The sequence below is a fragment of the Rhinoderma darwinii genome, chromosome 2 (assembly GCF_050947455.1).
Source record: "Rhinoderma darwinii isolate aRhiDar2 chromosome 2, aRhiDar2.hap1, whole genome shotgun sequence".
Taxonomy (NCBI): domain Eukaryota; kingdom Metazoa; phylum Chordata; class Amphibia; order Anura; family Rhinodermatidae; genus Rhinoderma; species Rhinoderma darwinii.
Genome location: NC_134688.1, coordinates 56,344,532 through 56,362,897, shown reverse-complemented (window position 1 = coordinate 56,362,897; position 18,366 = coordinate 56,344,532). Strand labels below are relative to the sequence as shown.

The window sequence follows — 18,366 nt, the reverse complement described above, 5'->3', positions numbered from 1 at the left end:
CCCTTTAGTTTCGGAGACATTAAGGCCCCAGTCACACGAGCGTGAATCACGTTGATTTTTCACGCAGTGTGAGTGCGTTGCGTGAAACTTACTGCATGTCCTATATTGATGCGTTGAAGTCAATGGGTGCGTGAAAACCACGGACCGCACACGGATGTAATTAACGCATCAATTCAATTGAAAATAATAATTAAAATAAAAAGATGTGCTTTGCGAGTGCGTGAATAACATGACTCGCAAAGCACACTGATCAATAACGTAACACACACGGACCAGATTCAAGCTCGTTTTTCAAGCGCATTAATCCGATACGCTCGTGTCAATGAGGCCTAAGTCTGCTAATTGCTATAAGACCTGTATAGTACTCTACTGTATACTTCTGTAGACTGTAGGTTGTGAGTCTGCTTTTCTAGGCTACAGGCTGTGGTAAAACAGCTTCGAAGGGAAAGCTTTCCACAATTACACAATTTCCCGGTTGCACCAAAAAAAAAAACATAAAAACAACAATCATGTATTTAGCTCTGCAGTCCTGTGAATGGTAATACCTGTGCTGTGAGTATAAAGCTATTAGCCCTGGCAGGCAGCGTGACTTCCTGTGCCCCCTCCCTCCTGTCAGTGAGCTGTGGCAGGGGATGAATTAGCAGCCTGCTGCAGCCAGGTTTTCTGTATAATCACATATCCTGTGCTGTCGAAAAATGTCCTTGCAGAGGAAATCAAAGAAGATCCACTCCTCGGGGGGTAAGTGGCTCCTTAGTGGAGAGGGGGGTTGGTTGAGCAGAAGGAGGCGTGTTGTTAGCATAATGCCATCCTCTGCCATCCGGTTGCAATGTTTACGCTGCATGTTGCTGCAGGCTCTGCTGCGGGCACTTGCATTATGATCTCCATAAATTGTCAAATGTTTAACATATGTAAAACAAACCATTACGGGTCATTGTACCCTCTCCCCGTTTCATTGTTCGTAGATGTTTCCGTCTTTGTTAACAGTGTTTGTCATTTTGTATGTTTACTGCTTCCCTGATTGTAAAGTGCTGCGGAATATGTTGGCACTATATAAATACAGGTGATTATTATTGCTATATGTGATTAGCAGGAGGTGCTGCATACGTCTGTCATCCTCCATGCTCCTATTTCCTATAGTACACGATCACTTTCAGCCAGGAAGCACTGACTCATCTGTTCTGTAATTGTATAGGGGTAACACATGACTGTATACCAGTAGCTATACCAGGTGCTGCCCTGTCAGCCGAGGGAATTGTTTTGATGGAATCGTGTCTAATTCAAAAGTGCTGACTCTGGGCCACATGCCCCCACAGACACAACAGCGCAGCAGCAGAGACCCCCAAACAGCACCACAACCATGTGAACAGGGCAAATAGGTAGAAACCCTTAAAGCGTATTCACGCAAGAACCCGCAATTTCACCGCAATGTGTGAATACACTATTGTGCAGTCTCCCTTATAATTAAAAGGGTTGTTACGTTTAGAAAACCCATTTTTATATATCCTTTTGGGGAATTCTGAGTTTATAGAAGGGGTCTATGTTTAGGATCTTTATTTCTTGACCAGAGTGGAAACCAGTTACGAAAAGCGTTTCTCGCTCTGGAGGACAACCCATTAATGTGAATGAGCACTGTGTAATGGTTAAGCCTTGCCGCCAACGCCACAGCCAGTTTTCATTTTCGTTTTTTTCTTCCTGTCTTCCAAAAGTCCTAGCTTTCTTATTTTTCCATCGACATAGACGTATGAGGGTTGTTTGATGATTTGTAGTTTTGAAGGGCACCATATAATGTACTGAATATAGAAATAAAATTCTTTGTGGAATAGAAAAAACAGCGATTTCTCAATTTTTTTCAGGGGTTTCGTTTTTACGGCGATCATCTGTGATTCTAAAACTACAACTTTTTGTATCTCCATATTCTGAGACATAGAACTTTTTTATTTTTCCATCAATGGAGCAGTATGAGGACTTTTTTTTGTGGGGCAAGTTGTCGTTTTTTATTGTTACCATTTTGGTGTACATGCGACTTTTTGATCACTGTTTTTTGGAGCTAAATTGACCAAAAAACAGCAAATCTGGTTTGGTTTGGTTTTCACGGCGTTCACCCCTTGGGATAAATAATGTTATATTGTAATAGTTTGGATGTTTACGGATGTAGCGATACCAATTATGTTTATTTTTTACATCACTTTAGGGCGGATTCAGACGAACGTGTTTTGCGTCCGTGCCGGCCGCGTGGTTTTCACGCAGCTCGCGCGGACCTAGAGAAGTCTATGGGGCAGTGCAGACAGTCCGTGTGGTTTGCGCAGCGTTAGTCCGCTGCGTAAAACTCTCGACATGTTCTATGTGTCCGCGTTTTTCGCGCATCACGCACCAATTGAAGTCAAAGGGTGCGTGAAAATCACGCATGCCCCATGGAAGCACTTCCGTGGGACAGGCGTTATTCGTGCAATAACAGTAAAAGCATGAATGTAAACAGAAAAGCACCACGTGCTTTTCTGTTTACAAATATCCAAACGGAGTGTCATAAAGATGGCGGCTGCGCGAAAAGCATGCAGCCGCGCATCCATATGAACAGGGCACACGGAGCAATCTGATCGGCGCTGTAATGTAGATAACAGCAGTGGTTTTTATTTAGAAAAACGATCATTTTTGAGCAAGTTATGAGCTAGTTTAGATTTATGCTAATGAGTTTCTCAATGGACAACTGGGCGTGTTTTTACTTTTTACCAACTAGGTGTTGTACAGAGGAGTTTATGACGCTGACCAATCAGTGTCCAATCAGCCTCATACACTTCTCATTGTTCCAACACAGCATGATCCACAGCATAGTGTGATTGTGCAGTGAAAGAAGCTGGGCTGGAACAATGAGAAGTGTATGTGTAAAGGATCTGCCAGGCACAGCTTCGGGGTTAACTCCCAGAACTAATCAGTCAGCACCTGAGAATACATCCCTGAGACTGACTCCTGCTTCCACCATTCAGGCTGGCAGGCTTAGGAGTGGGAGAGCCTATCGTAACCTGGCCAGACTCAGCTAGCTCCCGCCCTCGGTCTATTTAAGCCTGCACTTCCTGTCCCTCGGTGCTTGTGATTCTTTCCTTGTGGTTTCCTGGCCCAGCTACAGCTCCTGCTATTTTTGATCCTGCTCCATACAGACCCTGGCTTACCGACTACTCTTCTGCTTTTCGTTTTGTACCTCGCACACTCCTGGCTTGACTCGGCTCGTTCACCACTCTGGTTGCTCACGGTGATGCCGTGGGCAACGGCCCCTTTTCCTTGCTTGTGTTCCTTTGTATGTTTGTCGTGCACTTACTGAGCACAGGGACCGCCGCCCAGTTGTACCCCGTCGCCTAGGGCGGGTCGTTGCAAGTAGGCAGGGACAGAGTGGCGGGTAGATTAGGGCTCACTTGTCCGTCTCCCTATCCCCTGCCATTACATAATGAGACTGATTGGTCACTGATTGGTCACTGATTGGTCAGCCTCATACACTCCTCTGTACAACACCCAGTTGGTAAAAAGTAAAAACACGCCCAGTTGTCCATTGAGAAACTCATTAGCATAAATCTAAACTAGCTCATAACTTGCTAAAAAATGATCGTTTTTCAAAATAAAAACCACTGCTGTTATCTACATTACAGCGCCAATCAGATTATGTAGGAGAGAGGACACTTATGATCTGGTGACAGAGCCTCTTTAACTTTTAATATATTTAAGTTTTAGTACATTGCTAAAAACTTTAACTATTTTTTTTAAAAAAACATTTGTTTCCCTGGAAGACTTAAATAAGCAATCATTAGTTTGTTGGTACAATACTGATGTATTGCAATGTATTTTTACCGGCTCTGGGAGGGCTTAATATGAGCACCAAAATGGCAGACCTGGGTGCCTTTATTAGGCCCCCAGGCTACCATGACAACATTGTCATCCCGCAATTGCCTCACCGTGGAAGGCGATAACATGACAGAAGGGGCCTCGCTTTTTCTAATGGCTTAGATGCCGCAGTCGCTATTGACCAAGGCGTCTGGGTGGTTAAACTGCTTGGGTACTATTTATCTCTGATCCCGACCCTTGCACTAAGGTGGTGTTTGCTGTGTTACACCCGACACCCGTGGCATATGGAGCGGGATCAGTCCGTGAAACTGCTCCATACTCTCCCCACTGAATATGACGTACAGTAAATGTTGATAAAGAGTTAAAATCCCCTGTGGTGGTGCTGCAAGTGTATTATAACACTTACTGCCAAGATTCCCGACAGATTACTGGGGGTCCCAGCTGGAGGACACCAAGTGATCTGCTGACTGTCTAGGTACCTTTTCTAACAAGTAGGGGTTGTCCAAAGTTGTTTATCCCCTTCCCACTCTGCGACATACTATTATGTCACGGTAGCAAGGTAGTTAGCATGAACCGTTGTAATAGTAAGTGGCAGTGATGGTGCGGACACAGGAGATGTGTCCGCACCATTACTTGCGCGTGCCAGGTGTATTATATGCAATAAATGGAGATAGTTTGGAGATAGTTCATGAACTTAGATGTGATCGATAACAGTTGGATTCCGCTATCACTGAAGCCGTCAGTCCTGCTGACCTGACGGATTTGACTAGCGGCTCGTTATACTCCTATAAAACCTATTTATGGCCATTTATTTTTTCTATTGAAGGTCATGAACACATCTAAATCGTATTATGGCATATGTAATGCTTAAACACATACTTGTGTAGGCGGTTTATATTGTTGTATTTATGAACAAACATCTGTATTGTGTATACGTTTCTTAGACAAAAAAGGCGTCATAACTGTCACCTTTTAGAAGACGATCAATATCTTTGCTGCGTAACTTAATGCTCCGAAGATGTAATCTACATGAGGATGACACAGGCACGCTCAGCAGCTTAGCTCACCTGTCAGATCAACACTACTGCTGACTAAGCTCGGGTGATGCCAACTAGAGCAGTGTCATTCTCTACCATTAAAACTATGGTGATTTGTAGGCTATTCTAAAGACGCAATAGGCTTCATGTATAAAAAAAAACAATCACAGACATATCAGAAGTTTTAAACGGTGGGGGTCCCGGTGCTGAAGTTCCCACCATCCTTGAAGCAAAGGTGCAGAAGAGGTCAGTTGAGCACCTGGCACCTTCGGCTGTGATCGGCTCTCCTTGTAAGGCCTGATTCACATAAACGTATTAAACGTCCATAGGGCGGCCGTTGAAACAGTGGCCGTCCCACGGACTTATGTAATTCAATGTGGCCGTTCACACAGCCGTTGTTTCAACGGACCGTGTGAAGGGTCCATGAGAAAATAGGACATGTCCTATCTTTTCACGCATCACGTATCCCTCCATAGACTCTCAACTATGGTGGATGCGTGACATCGCGTCCCGCAGCGCTGAGCACGGATGCACCTCGGACGTGAAAAACTGCAGTTTTTCACGTCCGAGATGCGCAGCGCTCGTGTGAATCAGGCCTTAGGCTGAAGATGGCTCATATGGAACATCTACAAGGAGCGTTGATCACAGCCGAAGGTGCCGGGCACTCAGCTACATATCAACTATATAAAAGTTGATATGGGGTAATAAATTGGCAAGTGGCCCTCCAGGTCTGTAGAACCTGGAAGCTTATATGTCCCTCCAGTATTTAGCACCATGAGTACTGGGTGTACAGATGTAGCCAAGTTTATCTTGACTGTGATAACTTGCTGCAGCATGATATCACACAACAAAACCCTGTTAAAAAGCCAAGTCAAAGTTTCTTGCCATTGTGTATTTAATGTGTTAAAAATCAAGATAAAGATGGCTACATTTGTACATCTCGAGCCAATGGGAACATGGTGCCTAATTACATGGTGCCTTAGGCCCTTTCCATTTATAAAAAAACACAGAGATCCAAATCCATTATGGTAATAACACAAAAAGTTATTCTGAAATCCATTGAGGCCCCCAGCACATGGCACAGAATTGCTGCAGATTTTCTCGAAGTACAGTACACCTTATGAGCCACTACATGGACACACGTCACGTCCCCCATCAGACTGACTCCAGATGCCTTAACTCCTAAGTCATCACCCCTATAACCTCAGTTTTATTGCCCCGGCTTATCTTAATGATGTATCACCTCATGTACTAATTGTCTTTGTGTAACATCTAAATGTTGTGCTTTTTTCTAAGTCATTCATTTGTAAACTGCCTGAAGAAGGGGCCTCTGTGCTCTGAAAGCTTGCATATAGAACTTTTATGGTTAGCCAATAAAGGTATCATACCTATTATACTTTTGTCTTTTTTGACACAAAAGTATTTTACATTTCATACTGCAGATTTTCTGTGTGAATTTGCTCACAGAAAATCTGCAGCGAATTACAGTACAAGCCATGTGGATGAGAGTTGGAGAAAGCTCGTCCACACACTGCGTAAAACTTTTTCTGCACGGAAATCAGAGTATGCAGATTTTCAAAAGCTGCAAATACTACAGTATTGTGCACTAGTGGCACTAGGGAGGTCATAGCATTACTTGGTACAAGAGTCAAACCCATATCATTGGCAGAGGGTAAGGGCCCTTTTACACCGACCAATTATCGGGCAAATGAGCGTTCACAGAAGGCTTGTTCCCAATAATTGCCCTGTGTAAATGATCAGCCGATGAACGAGCAAACGCTCGTTCATCGGCTGATTGTATCTTTTTAAGTGCCGAAACTATTATCATTGTCAGCAGCACATCTCACTGTGTAAACAGGGAGACGTGCTGCCGACATGATAGAAATTATGAGGACTTGCAATCGTAGTAACCAGCGATCGTCCCCATACTAGCTCTTTGTGAAAGGAGCAAACGAGCGCCGATCAAGGAGCTGTCTCGCTGATCGGCGCTCATTTACACGGGCCATGTCTGGCCATGTAATATCACCTTAAGGCCCTGTTCACACTGAGCTTTTCTACACGTTTTTTGATTGCGGAAACCGTGCCAAAAAATGTCCGAAAATGCCTCCCATTGATTTCAATGGGAGGCGGAGGCGTTTTTCCCCGTGAGCGGAAAAACCGTCTCGCGGGAAAAAGAAGCGACATGCCCTATCTTCGGGCATTTATGTTTTTGACCTCCCATTGACATCAATGGGAGGCAGAGAAAGCATTTTTCGTGGAGTTTTTGCCCGCGGCGCTCAATGGCCGCGGGCGAAAAACGCGTCAAATGGCATGCAGGCAGATTATCTGCCTTAAAATTCCAGATAGAATTTTGAGGCAGAATTTCCAGCCTGCAAAAAAATCCATGTGCACAGGGCCTTAGGCCCTGTTCACACAGAGTTTATTTGCCACGGAAACCGTGGCAAGAAACGGCCGAAATTGACTCCAATTGATTTCAATGGGTGGGGAAAGCGTTTTTTCTCACGAGCAAAATAAAAAACCTCTTGTGGAAAAAAGAAGAGACGTGCCCTATCTTGAGGCGTTTTCCGCCTCAAGAACCCCATTGAAATCAATGGGAGACGGAAATAAACACGTTTTTTTTATGCATTTTTATGCAGCGATGTTTGACACGTTTTTGGAAAAAATGCTCATGGTGACGGTGTACAAGCTACATTGCTTATGAAGAAGGAAAGATGAACTTGACAATGTGCCATATATCGTTCTTTGAATGTTATTCCGTTTTCATAAGCTTTAGGTTCTGTGATAAGACTAGTAGGATGATTATAATGATCATATAGATTGCTGTAAATAGGAGGTACTTTATTGGGAGGTGTAAGGTATATTCTCTTCAAACTTTAATTCTAAATCTTACGTTTCTTGGTAATTTGTTCTTGAATCCTATTAGGCACTATTCACACGACAGGGTCCGAGTGTCAGACGATAAAAACGGAAGTTTTTGTCCGTTTTTCTCGGCTGTTTTGCATCTGTTCCATTCCGGGCCGTGTATCCATTTTTAACTGCCGATTTTGACCCGTTTTGCATCGTTTTTCTCCCTGTCCATTTTAAAAATGGATTAATTTCATTTGTACATTTTTTGCCACACAATTCCCTCTGTAGATAATGCCACACACTGCCCTCTGTAGATACTGCCAAGGCCCCCCATGTAGGGAGTGCCACACAGCCCCCCTGTAGGTAGTGCCACACAGCCCCCCTTGCAGGTAGTGCCACACAGCCCCCCCTTGCAGGTAGTGCCACACAGCCCCCTTACAGGTAGTGCCACACAGCCCCCCTGTAGATAGTGCCACACAGCCCCCCTGTAGGTAGTGCCACACAGCCCCCTGTAGGTAATGCCACACAGCCCCCTGTAGGTAGTGCCACACAGCCCGCTGTAGGTAGTGCACACAGCCCCCTGTAGGTAATGCCACATAGCCCCCTGTAGGTAATGCCACACAGCCCCCCTGTAGGTAGTGCTACACAGCCCCATTTTACATATCACCCCCCCATAGATGGCACCAACCTACCTTTCTGTAGATAGCGCCACTGTAGGGGACCGTTGCAGGAGAAGTCTGACTTCAATGTCCATATATGGAGAGTGAAGTCAGGGACTTCTCCTGTATCGGAATCACCGGCCACAGCGCCATATATGTACAGTGAAGTCAGGTACTTTTCCTGGAGTGGAAACACTAGCCACAGCGCCGGGGATTCCGTTTCAGGAGTAGGGGACTGCACCAGGAGACGTCCCTGGCGTGACTGTCCATATATAGACAGTGAAGTTAGGAACTTCTCTTGGAGCAGAATCCCCGGCCAAAGCTTCGGTAACACTGTGGCCGGGGATATGAAAAAATACCCTCCTTGTAAAGGATCTGCCAGGTACTACGTCTGTGTATACTCCCGGGATTAATCAGTCGACACCTGAGGCCAGACCTCTTAGACTGACACCGGCTCCCACCAACCAGGGTGGCATGCTCAGGAGTGGGAGAGCCTATCGCGGCCTGGTCAGTCGGAGTTAGCTCCGCCCCCTGTCCATTTATACCTGCCGTGTTCTCTTCCTCAGTGCTTGTTATTCTTCTTGGATTCCTGGCCCCACTGCTGCCTTGCTCCAGCCTGCTTCTGCCGTGCTTCTGCCTAGCTTCAGTTCTGCTTATCCTGCTTTGCTTTGCCCCTGGCTTGCTTCCTGCTCCGTGCTCTCGTTGGTATACTCCATTACATCCTGATCCTGACTGGCTCATTCACCGCTCCGTTTCCTCGCGGCGTTCCGTGGCCTACTGCCCCTTCCCTTGCGTGTTCCCTGTTTGTACTCCCTTGCACTTAGACAGCGTAGGGACCGCCGCCCAGTTGTATCCCGTCGCTTAGGGCGGGTCGTTGCAAGTAGGCAGGGACAGGGCGGTGGGTAGATTAGGGCTCACTTGTTCCCTTCACCTCCTTCCTGCCATTACATAATAACAAGCCCATACCTAGTCTACCATTTCTCCTACGCTGACGCTATCATGGACCAACTTGAGACCCTGACCCAGCAGATGCAGGGCCTCTCCCTACAGGTCCAGGCCCTGGCTCAGAGGGTCAACCAGGCTGACGCTGCCTTAGTAGTACCCCTCACCTCACCTCTAGAACCCGACCTCAAGTTACCTGACCGGTTCTCAGGGGACCGTAAGACTTTTCTCTCCTTCCGGGAGAGTTGCAGACTTTATTTCCGCCTAAAACCTCACTCCTCAGGTTCCGAGAACCAGCGGGTGGGTATCATTATATCCCGACTCCAGGAAGGGCCCCAAGAGTGGGCCTTCTCCTTGGCTCCTGACGCCCCTGAACTTTCCTCCGTTGATCGTTTTTTTCTCTGCCCTCGGACTCATTTACGACGAGACTGACAGGACTGCCTTAGCCGAGAGTCAGCTGGTGACCTTACGTCAGGGTAGGAGACCTGTTGAGGAATACTGTTCTGATTTTAGAAAGTGGTGCGTAGCTTCTCGGTGAACGACCCGGCCCTAAGGTGCCAGTTTAGGTTAGGATTATCTGACGCCCTGAAGGATCTGCTGGTTAGCTACCCCTCTTCTGACTCCCTAGACCAGGTTATGGCCCTAGCAGTACGACTTGACCGACGTCTCAGGGAACGTCAGCTTGATCGTTTCAATGTTTTCCCCTCTGACTTCCCTGCGATTCCCCCCGAGGTCCCGTCTCCTCGCTCTTCCACGGAGGACTCGGAGGTACCTATGCAACTCGGGGCCTCCATGTCCCCTCGACAACGTAGAGAGTTTCGCAGGAAGAATGGTCTCTGCTTCTATTGTGGGGACGACAAGCATCTACTGAACACCTGTCCCAGGCGCAAGAATAAACAGCCGGAAAACTTCCGCGCCTAAGTGATCATCGGGGAGGTCACTTGGGCGCACAGGTATTTCCCGTTAATATGAAACGCAATAAGATTTTGCTTCACTTTCAGGTCTCGTTTGCTGGCCGGTCTGCCACTGGCAGTGCCTTCGTGGATTCTGGCTCATCTGCTAATATCATGTCTGTGGAATTTGCTATGTCTCTAAAAATGCCTTTTATTGATTTGCCTTATCCTATCCAGGTAGTGGGTATCGACTCCACTCCTCTTGCTAATGGTTATTTTACTCAGCATACTCCTGTTTTTGAACTCCTTGTTGGCTCCATGCATTTGGAGCAGTGCTCTGTACTGGTGATGCAGGGATTATCGTCCGATCTGGCATTAGGTCTTCCCTGGTTGCAGCTGCATAATCCCACGTTTGATTGGAATACTGGGGATCTCACCAAATGGGGTAGTGAATGCCTGATGTCATGTCTTTCGGTTAACTCTATTCCTCCCCGGGAGGAGGTAAACATGCTTCCTGAGTTTGTTCAGGACTTCGCTGATGTGTTTTCTAAGGAGGCCTCCGAGGTGTTGCCCCCTCATAGAGATTACGATTGCGCCATCGATTTGGTGCCTGGTGCCAAGCTTCCTAAGGGTAGGATATTTAATCTTTCATGTCCTGAACGTGAAGCTATGAGGGAGTATATCCAAGAATGCCTGGCCAAGGGTTTCATTCGCCCCTCGACTTCTCCTGTATGTGCTGGCTTCTTCTTCGTGGGGAAGAAGGATGGTGGTTTTAGGCCGTGCATTGATTATCGGAACCTGAATAAGGTCACCGTAAGGAACCAGTATCCCCTTCCTTTGATTCCGGATCTTTTTAATCAGGTTCAGGGGGCCCAATGGTTTTCTAAGTTCGATCTACGGGGGGCATATAACCTTATCCGCATCAAAAAGGGGGATGAGTGGAAAACTGCGTTCAACACACCCGAAGGTCATTTTGAATACCTGGTCATGCCCTTTGAGTTGTGTAATGCCCCTGCCGTCTTCCAGAATTTTATTAATGAAATTCTGAGAGATTACCTGGGTAATTTTCTTGTAGTGTACCTTGATGACATACTGGTGTTTTCCAAGGACTGATCCTCCCACGTGGAGCATGTCAGGAAGGTCCTCCAGGTCCTCCGGGAAAATAATCTGTTTGCGAAGACCGAAAAATGTGTTTGGGGTACAGGAGATACCATTTTTAGGTCAAATCCTCACTCCTCATGAATTCCGCATGGACCCTGCCAAGGTTCAGGCTGTGGCGGAATGGGTCCAACCTGCCTCCCTGAAGGCGCTACAGTGTTTTTTGGGGTTCGCTAAGTATTACAGGAGATTTATTGCCAACTTCTCGGTTGTCGCTAAGCCTCTTACGGACCTTACTCGCAAGGGTGCTGATATCCTCCATTGGCCCCCTGAGGCCGTCCAGGCTTTTGAGACCCTCAAGAAGTGCTTTATCTCGGCCCCCGTGCTGGTTCATCCCAACCAAAGGGAGCCATTTATTGTGGAGGTTGACGCATCCGAGGTGGGAGTGGGGGCCGTCTTGTCCCAGGGTACCAGCTCCCTCACCCATCTCCGCCCCTGTGCTTACTTCTCTAGGAAGTTTTCACCCACGGAGAGTAACTATGATATTGGCAACCGCAAACTTCTAGCCATTAAATGGGCTTTTGAAGAGTGGCGTCACTTCCTGGAGGGGGCCAGACACCAGGTAACGGTCCTTACTGACCACAAGAATCTGGTTTTCCTAGAATCTGCCCGGAGGCTTAATCCTAGACAAGCTCGTTGGGCACTATTCTTTACCAGATTTAATTTCTTGGTTACCTATAGGGCTGGGTCCAAAAATATTAAGGCTGATGCACTGTCACGTAGTTTCATGGCCAATCCTCCTCCCGAGAAGGATCCTGCTTGTATTTTACCCCCTGGTATAATCGTTTCTGCCACTGATTCTGATTTAGCTTCTGACATCGCGGCTGATCAAGGTTCAGCTCCCGGGAACCTCCCTGGGGACAAACTGTTTGTCCCCCTGATATACCGGCTAAGGGTACTCAGGGAAAACCATGACTCCGCACTATCTGGTCATCCTGGCATCTTGGGTACCAAACACCTCATTACCAGAAACTATTGGTGGCCTGGGTTGCCTAAAGACGTTAGGGCTTACGTCGCCGCTTGTGAGGTTTGTGCTAGGTCCAAGACCCCTAGCTCCCGACCTGCGGGCTTAATACGTTCCTTGCCCATTCCCCAGAGACCTTGGACCCATATCTCCATGGACTTTATCACCGATTTGCCTCCATCTCAGGGCAAGTCGGTGGTGTGGGTGGTAGTAGACCGCTTCAGCAAGATGTGCCACTTTGTGCCCCTTAAGAAACTACCTAACACCAAGACGTTAGCTTCTTTGTTTGTTAAACACATTCTGCGTCTCCATGGGGCCCCAGTCAATATCGTTTCTGACAGAGGGGTACAATTTGTTTCCTTATTTTGCAGAGCTTTTTGTAAAAAGTTGGAGATTGATCTGTCCTTCTCCTCCGCCTTCCCTCCCGAAACTAATGGCCAAACGGAAAGGACTAACCAATCCCTGGAACAATATTTAAGGTGTTTCATCTCTGACTGTCAATTTGATTGGGTCTCATTCCTTCCCCTCGCCGAATTTTCCCTGAATAACCGGGTCAGTAACTCGTCAGGGGTCTCCCCGTTTTTCTGTAATTTCGGGTTTAACCTAAGGTTCTCCTCCGTTTCTCCTGGTTGTTCCAATAATCCCGAGGTAGAGGACGTTCATCGGGAACTGTGCACAGTCTGGGCCCAGGTTCAGAAGAACCTAGAGGCGTCCCAGAGCGTACAAAAGATTCAGGCTGATAGTAGACGTTCTGCTAACCCCCGGTTTGTCGTCGGGGATCTGGTCTGGTTGTCGTCCAGGAACTTGCGCCTTAAGGTCCCGTCCAGGAAGTTTGCTCCCCGATTTATTGGACCTTATAAGGTCATTGAAGTCCTCAACCCTGTATCCTTCCGTCTGGAGCTGCCCCCATCCTTTCGTATACATGACGTCTTCCATGCCTCCCTCCTTAAACGCTGCTCCCCGTCCTGGTCCCCCTCGAGGAAACCTCCTGTTCCCGTTCTCACCCCTGAGGGGGTGGAATTCGAGGTGGCCAAGATTATGGACAGTAGGATGATCCAGGGCTCCCTCCAGTACCTGGTCCATTGGAGAGGATACGGGCCGGAGGAGAGGACTTGGGTACCTGCTCGAGATGTTCACGCTGGGGTATTGATCAGGAGGTTCCACCTTCTCTTCCCCACTAAACCGGGTCCTCTTAGTAAGGGTCCGGTGGCCCCTCATAAAAGGGGGAGTACTGTAAAGGATCTGCCAGGTACTACGTCTGTGTATACTCCCGGGATTAATCAGTCGACACCTGAGGCCAGACCTCTTAGACTGACACCGGCTCCCACCAACCAGGGTGGCAGGCTCAGGAGTGGGAGAGCCTATCGCGGCCTGGTCAGTCGGAGTTAGCTCCGCCCCCTGTCCATTTATACCTGCCGTGTTCTCTTCCTCAGTGCTTGTTATTCTTCTTGGATTCCTGGCCCCACTGCTGCCTTGCTCCAGCCTGCTTCTGCCGTGCTTCTGCCTAGCTTCAGTTCCGCTTATCCTGCTTTGCTTTGCCCCTGGCTTGCTTCCTGCTCCGTGCTCTCGTTGGTATACTCCACTACATCCTGATCCTGACTGGCTCATTCACCGCTCCGTTTCCTCGCGGCGTTCCGTGGCCTACTGCCCCTTCCCTTGCGTGTTCCCTGTTTGTACTCCCTTGCACTTAGACAGCGTAGGGACCGCCGCCAAGTTGTACCCCGTCGCCTAGGGCGGGTCGTTGCAAGTAGGCAGGGACAGGGCGGTGGGTAGATTAGGGCTCACTTGTTCCCTTCACCTCCTTCCTGCCATTACACTCCTCCTCCTCACATGCGTTTTGCACTGTGAGAAGAAGAGCGCGAACGAGCAGCAGAATGCACATCCGAGTGAAAGCCGTGCTTTACACGGCCCCATAGACTTCTATGGGAGCCGTGCGGCCGGGAGAACGGCCGAAAATAGGACATGCTCCATCTTTTGACGGCCCGGTGAGTAGCCCCATTTGGGGTCTATTGTTCCCACTGCGGCCGTGTGATGGCCGTTCAAAAAACGGCCATCACACGGCCGGGAATCCCTGTCGTGTGAATAGGGCCTTAGCTGCACTCTCTAAGGTCTCATGCATACGGCCGTGCCCGTAATCATGACCCTCGATTGCGGGCACGGCCGGCCGCCGATGCCCGCGGGCCGCATTTTCGTGCTGTGCTTCCATACAAAGTATGGGAGCACGGCCCGTAAAATTCGAAAAGTAGGACATGCTCCATAATTCCCGGCATGTTTCTACGGCACGGACACCTATCCGTAGCGCTACAGAAAGGTGTCCGCAGCCAATAGAACCGGGCGGGTCCGCAATTATGGAGTTTTTTTACGGTCATGTGCATGGTGCTTAAATTATGATTATTCATGGCCATAGTGACCTTGTTTATAACTTGTTTTATTATGGAAAGCCACAATATCAATAGTCCACAATTTGGAAATTATAATAAGCCGCAGAGATCCATTATTTACTCTTTCTTTTCCTGTTTATTTTTCTTTGTCTGATATTGTTCTAATTATTGCTTATTGCAAGTGTGACTCTGTATTTGTTGGACAAACTAACTTAACCCCTTGGAGTCGCAGCCAATTTTAGTTTTTTTCATTTTCATTTTTTTCTCCCCACCTTCCACAAGCCATAACTTTTTAAATGTTCAGTCTACATAGCTGTATGAGGGCTTGTTTTTTGCGGGACGAGTTGTAGTTTTTCACAACACCATTTAACGTACCATATAATGTACTGGGAAACTGAAAAACAATTATTTGTGGGGTGAAATTGGCCAAAAAAAATGGGGTTTTAGGGTTTTGTTTTTACGGCATTCATCATGCGGTAAAATTGACTTGTTAAGCCCTTATTCACACAACAGGGTTTCCCGGCCGGGTGACGGCCGTTCATAAATCGGCCGTCACCCGGCTGCAGTAGGAACAATAGACCCCTAATGGGGCTATTCACACAACCGATTTTTTGACGGCCCGGGAAACCTGGCCGTCCAAAAATGGGACATGCCATAGAAGTCTATGGGGCCGGGTAATACACGGCCATCACCGGAATGTGTCCCGAATGATGGCCATGTATTCCGTTGCTCGCGCTCTCTCTCCTCCTCCTCACAGTGCAGACTGCATGTGAGGAGGTGGAGGGTCTTTTTTTGCTCCCTGTAGGAGTCGGAATCCCCAATCCCCGGCCGGGGATTGGGGATTCCGCTACAGGAGAAGTGAGTGACTACACTGTCCATATATGGACGCAGCGACGTCACTCACTTCTGAAGCGGAATCCCCGACCCTGTGGCAGGGAATTCCGCTACAGGAGAAGTGAGTGACTACACTGTCCATATATGGACACATCGACGTCACTCACTTCTGAAGCGGAATCCCAGACCCTGTGGCAGGGAATTCCGCGACAGGAGAAGTAAGTGACCACACTGTCCATATATGGACACAGTGACGTCACTCACTTCTGAAGCGGAAACCCCGGGTCGGGGATTCCTCTCCAGGAGAAGTCAGTGACTGCACTGTCCATATATGGACATTGAAGTCAGTGACTTCTCCTGGAAGGGGGGGGGGGTGGGTGCAACCTACAGGGGGCTGTGTGGCATTACCTACAGGGGGCTGTGCGGCATTACCTGCCGGGGGCTGGGTGGCATTACCTGCCGGGGGCTGGGTGGCATTACCTGCAGAGGGCTGGGTGGCATTACCTACAGGGGGCTGGGTGGCATTACCTACAGTGGGCAGGGTGGCATTACCTGCAAGGGGCAGGGTGGCATTACCTGCCGGGGGCAGGGTGGCATTACCTGCCGGGGGCCTGGGTGGCATTACATTCCGGGGGCTGGGTGGCATTACGTGCCGGGGGCTGGGTGGTATTACCTGCCGAGGGCTGGGTGGCATTACCTGCCGAGGGCTGGGTGGTATTACCTACAGGGGGCTGGTGGCATTACCTGCAGGGGGCTGAGTGGCATTACCTGCCGGGGGCTGGGTAGCATTACCTGCCGAGGGCTGGGTGGTATTACCTGCAGGGGGCTGGGTGGCATTACCTACAGGGGGCTGGGTGGCATTACCTGCAAGCGGCTGCATGGCATTACCTGCAGGGGGCTGGGTGGCATTACCTGCAGGGGGCTGGGTGGCATTACCTGCCGGGGGCTGGGTGGCATTACCTGCAGGGGGCTAGGTGGCATTACCTACCAGGGGGGCTGTGGCATTATCTACAGAGGGCTGTGTGTGGCAACAAATTTAAATTAAATTCATCCGATTTTAAAATGGACAGGGATAAAAACGGATGCAAAACGGGTCAAAATCGGCCGTTAAAAACGGCAACACGGCCTGGTACGGAATCGGAATGGATGCAAACCGGATGCAAATCGGCAGGGAAAAATGGCTTTTATTGGCCGACACTCGGACCCTGTCGTGTGAATGAGGCCTTAACTTTATTCTACAGGTCGATATGATTATGGAGATACCAATTTATATTGTTTTTTATGTTTAACCACTTTTACAATGAAACAAATATTTGTTAAAAAAAAAATTGTTTTGTGTCACCATAGTCTGAGAGCCATAACTTTTTTATATTTCTGTCGATTAAGTGGTGTGAGGGCTTGTTTTTTGAACGGCAAACTGTAGGTTTTATTATTACCATTTTGGGGTACCATTTTGAAATACATGTGACTTTTTAAATCACTTTTTATTAAAAAATTTTAAGGAGCTAAGTTGACCAGCAATTCTGGGATTTTTGATTTTATTTATTTTTATGGCGTTTACCGTGCAGATTAAATAAGGTTATATTTCAGACTAGTTAACTAGTTGATACTAGTTATTTTAATTTTTTACATTACATTAGGAAAATATATGGGGAAAGGGGGTTTTAATATTTTTTTTTTCTACATGAAAATAATTTTTATTTAACTGTTCGTAGGGGACCTGAACCAGCGATAGTTGGACTGCTTGCACTATATACTGCAATACTACTGTATTGGAGTATATCGTAATTTTGACAGTCTCCTATTAAGACCTGCCTCTGGCAGGGCTTAACAGGAACACAAAGATGGCAGACCTTCATTAGGCCCCCAGGCTGCCATGACAACCATCGGCACCCAGCAATTGCATCGCGGGCAGAGCCATGGGCTGTCGGAGGGCCCCCCTCTTTCTAACGGCTTAGATGCCTCGATCGCTGTTGACCATGGCACATAAGTAGTAAACGGGCGGGATCTAAGTGATCTTTGATTCCGCCTGTTGCAGTGAGGTGTCGGCTGTAACATACAACAGACACCCACTCAGTATGGAGGGAACTCATACTTCCACTTGGAGGCTGTCACGTACATGTAAGTGACATGTCGCTAAAGGATTAAAGACTTTTTCCCTTCAGTTTTTCCCTGCACATCGGCGCTTGTGGCCATTGACTCTGCTGGGAACTGCGGCGAGGCCCCAAAGTGGGAGCACAAACTCCCATCACAGTTAAATTGTACAATATTATCCAATATGTTTATTTTTGTATAGTTGATGTTTTGTTGGTTAATTATTCCTGAAACAACAAATCAATCACCTTTTATCTTGCTTGTGCCGGAGCAGAAGCATTTGTGGCTACAATAACAAAGAGAATAATTAGGAAGAAAACAGAACATGATTTATCTACAAAAGGAAGATCTAAGTAATTCTTCAATCATCTAAATAAAAAATGTGCACTTCAAGGGGCAGACGGACAAGTTATGAGGGGAAATCACTTAAAGTAGTTTTCCACATTCTGACAACTGATGACCTATCCACACTCTACCTGTACTACATGTTCTGTATTGATATCTACCTGTACTACATATAATGCACTTCTCTTTACCTGTACTATATATAATGCACTGCTCTCTACCTATACTACATGTACTGTACTGCTCTCTACCTGCACTACATGTACTGTACTGCTCTCAACCTGCACTACATTGATCTCTACCTATACTACATGTACTGTACTGCTCTCTACCTATACTACATGTACTGTACTGCTCTCTACCTGTACTACATGTACTGTACTG

At 47.5% G+C, this 18,366-nt stretch overlaps 1 protein-coding gene across 1 annotated transcript in view; it reads left to right on the top strand.

Annotated features, from left to right (window-relative positions):
* The first annotated feature begins 617 nt into the window (after nt 1-617).
* Nucleotides 618-18,366, top strand: part of ATP8A2 (ATPase phospholipid transporting 8A2) — an 861,270-nt gene continuing 843,521 nt past the window's right edge. Inside the window, exon 1 of the mRNA XM_075851660.1 lies at nt 618-738. Coding sequence (XP_075707775.1) covers nt 696-738 — 43 coding nt within the window. The 5' untranslated portion in view covers nt 618-695. The remainder of the gene's footprint in view (nt 739-18,366) is intronic.